The sequence below is a fragment of the Echinops telfairi genome, unplaced genomic scaffold, assembly GCF_000313985.2.
Source record: "Echinops telfairi isolate 266 unplaced genomic scaffold, ASM31398v2 ScPeMD7_7458;HRSCAF=8496, whole genome shotgun sequence".
NCBI lineage: Eukaryota > Metazoa > Chordata > Mammalia > Afrosoricida > Tenrecidae > Echinops > Echinops telfairi.
In genome coordinates this window covers 33,241,650-33,254,391 of record NW_022111358.1, presented here as the reverse complement: position 1 = coordinate 33,254,391, position 12,742 = coordinate 33,241,650, and the positions used below count along the sequence as shown (strand labels likewise).

The following is a 12,742-nucleotide window of genomic DNA, read 5'->3' as shown; positions in this document are numbered from 1 at the left end:
GGGGGGGGGATCATACAGAAAATGTTGAAAGCCCCAGATCAAGCCCCATGTAGAGTGGGAGCGGGGCGGGGGGGTTGTCAACAGACAACATTTAACCCTTCAAATCAGGTAATCTCTTAGAATCCTCTCTCCAAGGCACTTTGGTGCCCAGTTTCCTCCCATCCCTCTAGGATGGAGAGAAGGAGGCTTCTCTCTTGTGTGGAGCTCACCATTCTATCTTGGGCATCCACTATCATCCATAAAAGGCCATTTTCTTTATTTTTTTTTGTATTGTGACATCTTTCTTTTTATTAAATACTTTCACTGGGGGCTTTTACATCTGTTATCACAATCCATACATTCATCCAGTGTGTCAAGCACGTTTGCTGTTATCATTTTCAATGCATTCTCTTCCCTCTTGAGCCCCTGAAAAGGGCACTTTTAAAGGGGTTAAAGGTGAACATAGAGGCTCCTTGTTTTGTCAGGACTGCTTTGTGGCAAGGTTCTGTGACTGGGCTATCTGTCTTAGAATAAATACTAAGAGACTTAATAATTGAAATCAGATTTTACTTTGAGTAGGTTGAATGGCAGATTCTTCTTAAAATAATCGTTTTGATAAAATATTTTAAAGGAATATATGCAGTTTCAAAGAAAATATAGCCTTTGGCAACAGAGTTTATAGTTTTTTTGAAATTACATTTCAAATGGCTATGCGTGAGGAAAAACAAAAACCCATTATGAAACCCGTGCCCTAGCTGGATGGCTTCATTGATTTTCAGATAACCTCATAATTTGATCCCAATCTACAGTTTGCATTTCCTCTCAAATGACTGTCGTATTTTGACTATATACTATGGCTTATATTATGGCTATTTTTATACTTAACATGTTCTATTACTAAATTTTAAGCTTGTTAAGAACATGGGACCAAGTTTTTTACTTTCCTGTCTTCATTAACTCTTTACTGGTAGACTAAGCAAGTGTTTGAAAGAAGACTGGCTGAATCAGGAAACCGATGAACCACGGGATTATGTGGGGCTCACATGGTGTGATTGTGCAGGGGAAGGAGCCTTGGTAGGGGGGTGGATTACAAGTGGAGAGGAAAATGAGGCTTTCTGCTCCCAGAGAGAGTTGCTGTCTCAGAAACTCACTGGCAGTGAGTTTTATAGCAGGAGATCTTGGGGGGGTGGCAGTTTGAGCATGATGTTATAGAGAGACTGGGAACTGGCAAAAAATTCCTTAAAATTCTAGGCCATGCAGTGTCGTCTATCGCAACCAGGGTATCGACCCAGTTGCAAACAGTTCGGTTGGGGCCATTGGACACAGATAGCTTGCATTTTGGATTTTAACTTGAGTAGGAAATGGGCTGTTTCATAGATAGCAGGTGACCTACTGATTGTGTCAGAACAATGTTCGGTGTCACAAACAACTTATATGTGAATTGATTGGAAAACTAATTGGCTGTGTAATAAATGTGGTGGGGTTCTCTCTCCTCCCCCCCACAGACCCCCACCCCTTCTTTACGCATTGACCATCCATTCTAGATCTCTCTTCTAACTGGCAGTTGACCAAATATTGGATGACTCTTACCTATTCTACATCTGTTCTTCAAATGATTGAATTATTTCTCGGCCACTTAAATCCTGTGATACTTTATGACTTGCCACCAAGATTGCCTTGTACTTTGAAAGGGGACATGATGTAATATATAATGGTCTTGTCACCACATCACTTCGAAGAGTAGACCATTTTAGGAAAGTTGGAGCGTGTAACTAGCAAACTAGTCGTTGGGGGTGGGGGTGGGGTGTTAGGTCACCAGTAATGGAGCAGTACTTAAACTTTAGAGCCAGAGTTTTAAATTGGTTCTTCCCAGAGTGAATCCAAATTTTTAAAATGTGGGTGTACCATACCAGAATGATAAGCAGAACATGAAGACGTACAAGTCATCTCCCTGCTAAACACTTGGTCTCCTCCTTAGAATAAAAATAAGGTAGGTCTGCATGCACATTTCATAGCACCCACTTTGACAGAAACTGTGGTGCACCATCAGAGATGGTGGCCAGCCACACTGCTCTGAGTGTGTCCCTCTCCACAGTCCTGGCAGAAATCCAGTCTCCGGGATCAGGCCCCCAACGTGGCTTACTCTACCTCTGCCCATTCTGGTTACTGGTCTACTTCAATCACAAGTTTATGAATCCTGATCTATTCCATCTCGCTGCAAAGCTGAACTGGCTTGAAGCCCTGTTTGGAACATAAAAGTGAAAACTCTTAAGCATTTTCCTCTGTTTTATAGTGCACACAGTGACAAAATCCTTCTTTCACCATTGGATTATAACCCATGTAATTTGTTTAGGGTCTGCATTGTCAATGGAATACAAGGCACATTTCCCATAGTGTTAACTCTTTGGTTTCTCTTGGTACTCTTTGGTGTTTTAGATTGAGGCTAGCTCTCAGGGGTTGTGCCTAATCTAAGAGGAAAGGCTAGTGAGTTTGAAAGGCTGCAGGATTCAAGCCCAGGTGTCTGGGATGATGACTGTCCTTTGTTAATACATTCCATTCCCGGCTTCAGAGAAACCAGGTCCCTTGCCTATTTCAGAACTCTGGCTGTAGGTAGGAACACCCAGAAGACTTTCTTGGATTACTCTCAGAATTACAGGGTTGAGTGCATGGCCTAATATTTAGAGAAATGCAGGACAGAAACCTGAAGTCTCCCGTTGCATTCCGATTCTGACAAGATTTTCGCCTGGCCAGCATGGGTGGGCTCATTCCCTTGTCGGCGGTGTTGGTGCGTGCGGTTGCAGGTATTCTCCCCATGCCCCCTCAGTTTGACCGCCTTTCCTGGCCTCTACATCCGACTCTTTCCCTGTGGCTATGTCTGCCATGCCCTTCCCCATCCCTCCCATTCCAAGCCAACTGAGAAGAAGGACAGATGGCGACTAGGACCTCTCTGTCCTTTCACCATTCTGCCCTTCACACAACTAATAGTGCTGGTGGTTTGGTCATCAAATTCTCCTTTTGAAATGGTAACTCTGAAAACTTACTGCCATCGAGACTCTTCTGATTCATAGAGACCCATAGGGGCACCAAAGGACTTCTTGCCCGGGTGCTCTTTCCAAGACGAACTTTTTCTGGGAGTAGAAAGCCTCATCTTTCTCCCATGGAGCAGCTGCTGTTTTTGAACTGCTGACGTTGCAATTAGCAGCCTAGTGCAGAATCACTATGCCACGGGGCTGGTAAAGGAGGGTGTGTATTTGTGCCATCCTAGGTAAGGTCATGAAGGCCAGTGCCTCGTCCTGGTTAGGGCAGTCCTTCAGACTTGGGGTTAAGATCTCATTTGCCTGCAGGGCCAAGCAAGGACCTGAAATGATGGGCGGGGGAGTGGCCTTGGAATGAAGTCAAGTGCTCATGCCCAATTTAACTGGTATTGCTAATCGGGCTCTAGCGATGCATGGCCACCACACAAAACTGGCATTGGGAGTTCATCCCCCTTTCTTTTCTCAGCCAATACCGTAACCACAATGCTGTTAGGGGCCAACCTTTGTAACGTTTTCAAAGGTGATAGGTTATCTAACTTGTCTTTTTCTTGGCAAGCTAAGTGCGGCTTTTGTCTCATTCCTTAATTTTTAAAATTATTTTATTGGGGGCGCGTGCAATTCTCATCACAATCCATACATACATACATTGTGTCAAGCACATATGCACATTTGTTACCCTCATAATTCTCAAAACATTTGCTTCCCACTCTAGCCCCTAATATCAGTTGCTCATTTTCCCTCTCCCTCCCCACTTCTTCCTCCCTCATGAACCCTTCATAGATCATAAATCATTATAGTTTTGTCACAAGTTACCCTGTCCTATGTTTCCCTCCGCCCTCTTCTCTGTTGTCCATCCCCCAAGGAGGAGGAAATACTTAGATTCTTATAATTGGTTCCCCCTTAATACCCCACATTCCCTTCACCGTCCAGGTATTGCCACTCTCCTTCCTGGTCCTGAAGGAGTCATCTGTACTGGATTCCCTGTGTTTCCAGTTGCTATCTGTACCAATGTACATCCTCCAGTCCAGCCAGATTTGTAAGGTAGAATTGGGATCATGATAGTGGTGGAGAGGAAGCCATTAAGAACTAGAGGAAAGTTACATGTTTCATTGTTGCTACCCTGCACCCTGATTGGCTCATCTCCTCTCCTCAACCCCTCAGTAAGGGGGTGTTCAGTTATCCACCGATGGGCTTTGAGTCTCCACTCTGCACTCACCCACCTTCACAATGATATGATTTTTTGTTCTTGGATGCTTGATACCTGATCCCTTCGACAGCTCGTGGTCACACATGCTGGTGTGCTTCTTCCATGTGGGCTTTGTTGCTTCTGAGCTAGATGGCCGCTTGTTTTTCTTCAAGCCTTTAAAACCCCAGACGCTGTATCTTTTGATAGCCGGGCTCATTCCTTAATTTCTGTGAATGCTTGCCTTCATACCAGACACATAAAAAATAATTACTTAAATGTGATATTTAGCTGTTATTTAATCTCTCCTGATCTGAATAGTTTTGTAATTTTCTTTATAACTAACAGTAGTTACAACCAGCATTCTGATCACTTTGTGTAGTTTGTTAGACCAAGAGTCACCGTTGGTTCTGAATCCTGGAGTTCTGTCTCCATGTTGACTGCGACGCCTCAGCTGCTGGAGACCAAGCCATGCGCAGCGAGGGGGCAGTAACCCATAGTGGTGCAGACAGGAGGCTGCTTTCTTGGCACTTCGTTGAATCAAGCTTACTGACTCCTTCGCTGGAAATGTAGATGTTTAACCTTGAGAACAAGAATGTTAATTGAGATTTAACTAGTAGGCATAATAAGGGCACCACCTACTGGTCAGAAGGAGGTAAGCTGTTTTGAGAGCGCTTGCCAGGACAATTAGCTGTGTTGGAGCAGATAATCGCAGCTTCCCAGGAGGAGGAGGAAGTGCGTGTTAGAAAACACCACTCAAAAAAGAGAGAAAATGGTGGAAGCAGTTAGCGAAGCAGTTGAGTGAGTCATGCAATGACAGGCCTTGGTTGGTCTCTGAGTTTACTTACTGGTTGTGTTTGGTGAACTGGAACATAAGGTGTTGAGTGGCTGGTTCCAGGAGCAGTGCTCAGATGCCAGTGCCGGGTGGGATGCCATAGTCCTCATGCGCAGTGGAGCTCTGCTTTTGTCTTCCATGTTCATGCTCCTGTTCTTCACTGCCAGGCAGTGTCCAGTGTGCTTAGAAGGGGTAGCTCTGTGCGGGCCCCAGATGTTCTTAACTCAATTAGAGCAGGGACTCAGACCAACAATTACCTGAGAGTAGTGAGTCCCTGTTCACTCATAGCGGGAGAGTGGTTACAAAGAAACGTAGGTGACTTAACAGTTGTAGCCTCCCTGAAACAGATTAGCACCCTAATGCCCCCAAACAAACAAAAACCACACCTCGATGCCACTGAGTCCAATCTGATTCATTGCTCCCCTATAGGACAGGGTAGAACTGGACTAATCTTCACCAGAATAGAAAGCCTTATCTTTCACTGAGCAGCTGGCGGTCTCAAACTGCTGGCCCTGAGGTTAACAGCCCAACTCATGGAACTACTACTCCACCAGGACTTCTGTAGATGATCTTCACAACATAGCCTGATGATTCATTTGGTTTAGAGAAGTTGCTTTGGGGTCTGCTTAATTTCTCCACTCCAGGCCGTAGGTGGTGTGACTGGCAATTGTTCCAATGCCCATTTCACAGCATTTAAGGGAAAGGACTGGGTGGGGCTGTAGTTACAGGGTCAGAATTGAGCAGTAGCAAAACGATGTCCTCTCCTGTGTCTTTTGATTGGATACTTAGGGTAATCGTGTGTGTGTGTGTGTGTGTGTGTGTGTGTGTGTGTACACACACAGATTTCTGGGTACAACAGAAAAGAATGTGCTTGATTAGCCTACATCTATAGCCAGTATGTGTGCTGGGATACTAATTGCATTGATCCAGCCACCCTGGCACATTTTAGGGGTGGGAGCTGAACACTTGTCTAGGTGATACATTGGGACTCATTTTAGAAAAGCCAAGGCTGGGTGCCCCCAGCAGTTACTATGGCAATGTCTGTCTGTCCAGCTGTACTGTTTGATATTAGTCGCAGGCTGTGGGACTAGGCTCAGGAACTGACACTTCTAAGTGTGACCTGGGCGGTTATTGATTTCCCTGGGAACCTAGGGGCTTGAGCAAAAGGGGCTGGTCTTCAAATTAAAGGAATCCCTGGGCTGATTTTCAGAAACCTAAAAACAGATCGGTAACTCTGTCCTTGGTGGTGACGTTTCAGAATATTGAGCCTGGTTAGAAAATGAAAAAGCTTCAAAAGACCACCAGAGGTGTCAGAGTAATAGGAGAGGAGGAAGAAGAGACGTAAAGGCATGCAGATTGGAAAACAAGTAGATAGACACATCTCCTTTTGTAGAGGAGGCAACTGTGTGTGCTGGAGGAGAGGAACCCTTCCCGGATCGCAGCAGTTAGTATAGTTGAGTTAGCGAGATCACAGGCTAATGGATAAAATGTGTTCTGTATACTGACAGTGAACAATTGGAAAATCACTTAAGTCTCATTTAATACAGTTTTTAACAGCATCAAAAACACGTGATATACTTAGAAACATTTTTGACAAAACAGACCTGCAATGAAAACTACTAAACATCAATGAGAGAAAATGAAGGAACCCCATAAACAAGGGAGAGGGAGACTACATTAAGCATGAAGAAAGTCTTCAGCTGTCCTCAACTTGATCTTCTCACACAGAGTCTGCATGACACTCCTACCAGCCTTTGTTTTTGTTTTGACAGAGCTTAAAAAGCAGACCTACCCGACAAGTGTATAGGAATCCGAATACCTGATGTCAGATGATTGGGGAAGACTAATTTTCAAGTTTCAAATTATTCCAAGACATTTTTTTAGAAACATATAAAGTGAAGATAGAGGAAGCAGTAGTGAAATAACACGCCCCCCCACTCCGGCCCACCCTTCTCCCGCCATCCCCCACCCCCCAGAAAACAAAAACCAAGACAGTATACATGCAATTAAGTCTAAAGGTGTTTGTTGTTCTTTTACAGTCACCTAACTGTCCAGGTAATGGGGGGGACGGGGCGTGTTGAAGATGTCACTCCCAGTGCTAATACATAGTAGACATTTAGAATACTTGTGGCATGAATAATTTCTGACGAAATGTCTAGGTAGAAAGAAACAAGCTGTAAATCTCTAAAAGACTAGCAACAGAATATGCTGTGCATCAGTTGTTCAAACAAAGAATGTCCATACGTGAGACACAGAAAATTCCCTTCAATCTCATACAAGGTGTTAGAAGAGGTGGTGGTGGTGATTGAAGATGAAAGAACGGTTGTGGACCAAAGATTGGCCTTCAGTAAAGTTCACACAGATTGAGTGAAAGCAACTTGGCCTGCCTTGGTGACTAGGCCACGGGGCAGATAAGAGGGGGTGTGGTGTGGGTTTTGACCTCGGGCCTCATTGGGGAGGGAGCCACCCGGAGGTCAGGTGTCTGGACTAAGCTGCTGTGTGTTCTGTGCTCCTTGCAGATGTCCCCATGAGCCTGCATTTCCAGAGCATGTTGAAATCTCAGTGGCAGAACAAGCCTTTTGACAAAATCAAACCTCCTAAAAAGTTCTCCCTCAAGCACAGAGTATCCGTGCCGAGCAGTCTGTCGGATCCAACGCGTAAAGACAGACACAAGTTGGTCAACTCCTTCCTCACAACAGCCAGTAAGTGTCAAGGGACAAGAGCACCTCCAGTTGCTTTCCTATCCTTTGATCGTCCCAAGCTACTGGTTTGCTGTGGCAGTGTGGCATGGATGGGAGTGGCAGGTGACTGTCAGTTCTGTGCACAGCAGTCTCCTTTGCCTGTCTGGGATGCTCTCAGACAAACTTGGACTATTTGAGCCATCGTGGACCTTGGCTAAGACCCAAAATGCTTCATGAGCAGCCCTCCATGGTGTGGCCTGCAGTCTGCCTGTCAGCACGCTGCCCTCCCATAACTGGTGCGACACAGCCCTGGTTGTGGCCTCTCGTGGACATTGTGCCCAGCACTAGAAGCTCTAGGCCGAGAGGTCTGCCTGCGCCCTGGGTGTGTTGCGCTGGCCTAGAAAGAACACACAAGCTCCGACTCCAACAAGAAAAGGTTAGAGAAGGCATTTCACAGCTCCTTTTCTGTTCCCCTCTTCAGAGCTGTCCTATCACCAAATCCGGCCTGACAGGACCCACAGACAGCACTTAGACGATGTGGGGGCTGTGCCCATGGTGGAGCGAGTGACAGCGCCCAAAGCAGAGCGCTTGCTCAACCCGCCGCCACCCGTGCATGACCCAAACCACAGCAAAATGCGATTGCGAGACCATTCAGCCGAGAGAAGTGAAGGTAGGGCCAGGCCTGGCACCTCTGCCTGCATTTGCGCCTGCTCCTGCTCCGGGCTCTCGGGGCAGCCCGGGCTGCTTGGAATCGCCCCCGCCCCCCCTGCTTTGTCCTTCACGTTCTAAGAAGACAGAGTGTGGGACCTTACTGCTTCTAAATGCAGGTCACTTCTTAAACTGCTACAGCAACCTCTGCCCAATCCCCAGCCTGCCATCAGCCAATTGGCTTCACCTTTTTTATCTTCTAGGCTGAGAAAAAGCATTTTTGCCTTTCATGTGAATTGCTGCCATTCTTCGCTCGCTCAAGATAGTAGTAGAGCTGTTAAGGTCGCTATGTGTCTCTCTCCTGTTGACTTCTGCAGTGTTGAAGCATCACACGGACATGAGCAGTTCTACCTACTTGGCAGCCACCCACCATCCACCACACAGTCCCTTGGTGCGACAGCTCTCCACCTCATCAGACTCCTCGACTCCCACCAGCTCAAGCTCACAGGTCACAGCCAGCGTGTCTGTAAGTACCCATGTGGACAGATGGGCTGACGTGCTCGCTCTGGTGGCTCTGGAAGGCAGGAGAGTGCTTTGAGTAGTGGTGAGGACTCAGCTCTAGGTGAGATGGGGGGGTGAGGGGGGTTAGGTGGAGGTGTTGGTATTTGACTAGCGGGGATTTCTCCTGAGCCATCCATGTAAAGCTTGGTGTGGATGAGTTCTGCCAGGGCCTGATACTCCTCAGGGTCTGTGTGACTACATTTCCCAAGCAAGTCTGAGGGCAGATACCCACAGGCATTGAGTGACTAGGCCAGAGACTCTGTTTACCTTCTGGTAGTGGAATTGGGGCCACCAACCCTGTCCATCTCAGGCGGTTGTTCACACAACATCCCAGACACAGTTCTGTTCATTTCATTCTTCTAGTTTACTCCCTTAAAGGTATGTCTCCTGAAACACACTTGACTGTGTCTGCTTTGTTCCCTCTGAGTCGTCCTTTGTCCAGTAATTATGATGACGGTAAAGCTCAGGCGTTATGCGTATGAGGACTTATTGTGGGTCAGTACTATGAATTCACGTGTGTTAGCTCCTTTAGCCCTGTAATGCCCTTTGAGATGTGGGTGCCAGTACAGATTCCCCATTGGTAGGCAGGGAAACTCAGGTTTTCCAAGGCTGTCAGCTGTAAGGCATGGTGACTTGTGGGGGTTATATTGTGATTCACATCAGGCATTCTGACTACAGAGTCAGCTCTCCCACCACCACCCCTCACAGTGTCTGCCCAGGGAGAGCCATGCTGAAGGGGCTCCAGCAGGGGCAAGAACCTCTGAGCCCACAGGATGTCCTCACAAGGCTCCTACGGTCAGGTAGGAATCCAGCTGTGCTCTCTACTAGAATTTAAAACAATTGGTCTCTTCGTTCCTCACCTCCCATAGCCAGTGCTATCTAAATTAGTGTGGTCCCCATCACGTGGTGGTGGACCTGCCAGCAAAGGCACTTGGGTCATATAACAGAGGAGACACAGAGAGGCTGATTCTGATAAAAATTTGAATTCTGAGATCCTGGGCTCAGCCAGCCCTGCCCGTCTTCCAAGCTGGAGACTGTTACGAGGAGAAATACCATTGGGGATGTCCGTGCCTGTTTGTGGTGACGGAGTCCATACATACTTGACCAGGCAGGAGGGAGTCGTTTTCTCTCTCGAGGATTCCGTACGGTGTGTTTCCTAATAAAGCGGTGTTGCCTTGCTCCCTGCCCCAGCAGAGATGTGGCCGTGGCCGTTCAGCTTGAGGCCACTAATTATAGGCTGTAGCCTTCAGCCAGGCAAACATTTCAAAACTGTTCAACCATTTTAGTTAACAGTTGGCCTGAAATTGTGAGGTCAGTGACAGGTCTATTGTCATTTCATCGAGAAGGAAATTGAGGTGAGAAGCATGTTGTGAGCACCTTCAGTCCCTGCAGTAGCAGCTGTGACATCCTGGCCCGGGAAGCACACTGCCTTTTCACGTTCCTGGAGCATTTTCTGTTCTAGTGGCTGGATCGTTTCTCACATCCAGGAACAGGGGGAGGGGCTTGGTTCAAGAACACCCATGTCAGCAGTGCCTCTCATGGGCTGGCCTGACTGGTAGTTTTGGGTTTGAATGCAGCCCCTGAGGTGTCCCTGCTGTGTGGTCGCCATGGCAGCGTGTTTGTCATCCCTCTGTTTCCCTCAGGCCTCTCACAGCTCACTTGCCATTCTGTTTGGGATAGGAACTTTTCCCTCCATCGCGGAGACTAAGCCCTTTAGCTGCCCATTTGGTTCCTTGCTTGGTTTCCCAACTGCCATCAATGTCCGCCTCCCCCCAGATCCCTAGTCCTCGGGAGTAGTACAACCTGAGATGAGGGTTTCCGCTTCTTGGCTCTCTCTAGAATGGTGGTTCTCAACCTACCTAATGCCTTGATCCTTTCATACAGTTCCTCATGTTGTGGTGACCCCCCCTCCAACCATAAAATTATTTTTGTTGCTACTTCATAATTGTAATTTTGCTGTTGTTGTGACTCGAGCGGCCCCTGTGAAAGGATTGTTTGACCCCTCCCACCCCCACCCCCAAAAGAGGGCGCAACCACAGGTTGAGAACTGCTGCTTTAGAAGCAGGTCTCCTTTCTCCATGGTCGGGGACTAGAGCCAGGTTCTAACTTAGGTCCCTGCCGCTCTCTCTGTTGATCCCACTAGAGAGTTCCTAGCACTTTTCCCACAAATCACAGTGGAGGGCAGAGGGAATCCCACGTGGGCTGAGCAGTTGGTGGGTTCAGACTTAGCTGAAGAGTGCAGATCTCACCCCCACGGTTAGGTGACCTACTGAGCTGGCCTAGACTTTGGCATCTTCTGCAGTTACTCATCAGAAGCCGCTAAGCTCACAGACAGGGTTAAAAAAGCAGTATCATAAAGGAGGGTTGAGGGGGCGCTCTTAAGAGGGTGATGTATGGAGGGGTGAGAATGCCAGCAGTGAACTCAAAGCTCTAGGCTACCAAGCCCTATAAAATTCAACAGAACTCTTTGGGAAGCAAGAAAAGGTAGGTCGGTAATGAAGTTGGTGGTGATAATTACTCTTAGAGGTCACCTAGTGTCTCCTGAGGACCCCCAGATCGGGAGCCACCTCTCCTGGGGTCTTGTTCATGCTCAGGTGAATGCTTTGACGTGTGTGCAGTTATGCCTCCCTTTTAAATGGAACCTTGTCTTGCAGCAGCCGATAAGGAGGAGAAGGGGAGAGAGCTCGTTTGACATTAACAACATTGTCATCCCAATGTCTGTTGCTGCAACAACCCGTGTGGAGAAGCTACAATACAAGGAAATCCTGACTCCCAGGTAGAGGCACCAATTCAGTGCAGCTGGCTCCCACCCTCAGTCCCCATTCCGGCCCTCCCACCCTCTTTCCTCACCACGGGCTCCCTCTGATCCCTTCTTCCTTCTTTCAACCCACTGCGTGAACTTGCTGCATAGTCTAGAGATCGCAATCTGGCAGGTGACTATCCATGACAGGTCTGTAGACATTTTGTTTGGCACACACACACCGTGTTTAAAAGTAGGAAATTTGTTGACAAATCAAAAGATTGGGCGACCCTGTTGACCTAGCCCCTGTAAGGTGGCCCTCAGCTGGTGTTGACTTTGGGGGTTCTCATTAGACAGGGCCTTTGCTCATGTTTGTCACTGTCACCCAACCTGCTTCCCTCATTCCTGCCTGTTGAGCATTTGACTAGGCCCCTCTTCTAGAGGCCAGGCTGTGGTGGGGCAGAGTCTGCTCAGCAGAGCGCAGTGTCGGTCAGACACTGAGCTGTTCTCCACTGCACACACCTGGCTGCGTGCATCTCATGACTGTCCCTTGGCTTTGCAGCTGGAGAGAGGTTGATCTTCAGTTTCTGAAGGAGAGTCCTGATGAGGAGAACGAGGAGGTAATGGAATCTGTCTGCATCTCTCTCCCACACCACACCACACCACCTCCTTATGTGCTGGTACTGATGGAAAAGAGCCTAGTCAGGGGAGAAGGTGTCCCACAAGGTCAGCAGTTCAAAACCATTAGCCATTTCATGGGAGAGAAAGAGGAAGCTTTCTGCTGCATTAAACTGAGACAGTATCAGGGTGGGGGTTGGCAGGACAGACAGCTCTACACTGTCTAGGATTTGGTTTGAGCTGTAACTGTATACCTAGACTCAGTTTCTTGGATGAAAGAGCTCACTGAAGCTGCTTTGTTACAGATTGAGGACCTGTCTGATGCAGCCTTCGCTGCCCTGCACGCCAAATGTGAGGAGGTGGAGAGGACACGGTGGTTGTGGACCACGAATGTGCCACCCCAGCGGCGTGGCAGCAGGTGATGGGCCAGGCACATGTCGTTAGGGCTTCTGAGAGGGAAGA

General features: G+C 47.7%; 1 protein-coding gene across 4 annotated transcripts in view; it reads left to right on the top strand.

Annotated features, from left to right (window-relative positions):
* The window catches only part of KANSL1 (KAT8 regulatory NSL complex subunit 1), a 188,546-nt gene that overhangs the window by 174,341 nt on the left and 1,463 nt on the right, over positions 1-12,742 (top strand). For 2 of the 4 annotated variants that reach the window (XM_004707253.2, XM_045299627.1), the window contains exons 8-13: positions 7,552-7,734; positions 8,195-8,383; positions 8,739-8,887; positions 11,577-11,698; positions 12,225-12,282; positions 12,586-12,698. In XM_004707253.2, coding sequence (XP_004707310.1) covers positions 7,552-7,734; positions 8,195-8,383; positions 8,739-8,887; positions 11,577-11,698; positions 12,225-12,282; positions 12,586-12,698 — 814 coding nt within the window. The remainder of the gene's footprint in view (positions 1-7,551; positions 7,735-8,194; positions 8,384-8,738; positions 8,888-11,576; positions 11,699-12,224; positions 12,283-12,585; positions 12,699-12,742) is intronic. The other 2 variants (XM_045299628.1, XM_045299629.1) reach the window with 2 other exon arrangements.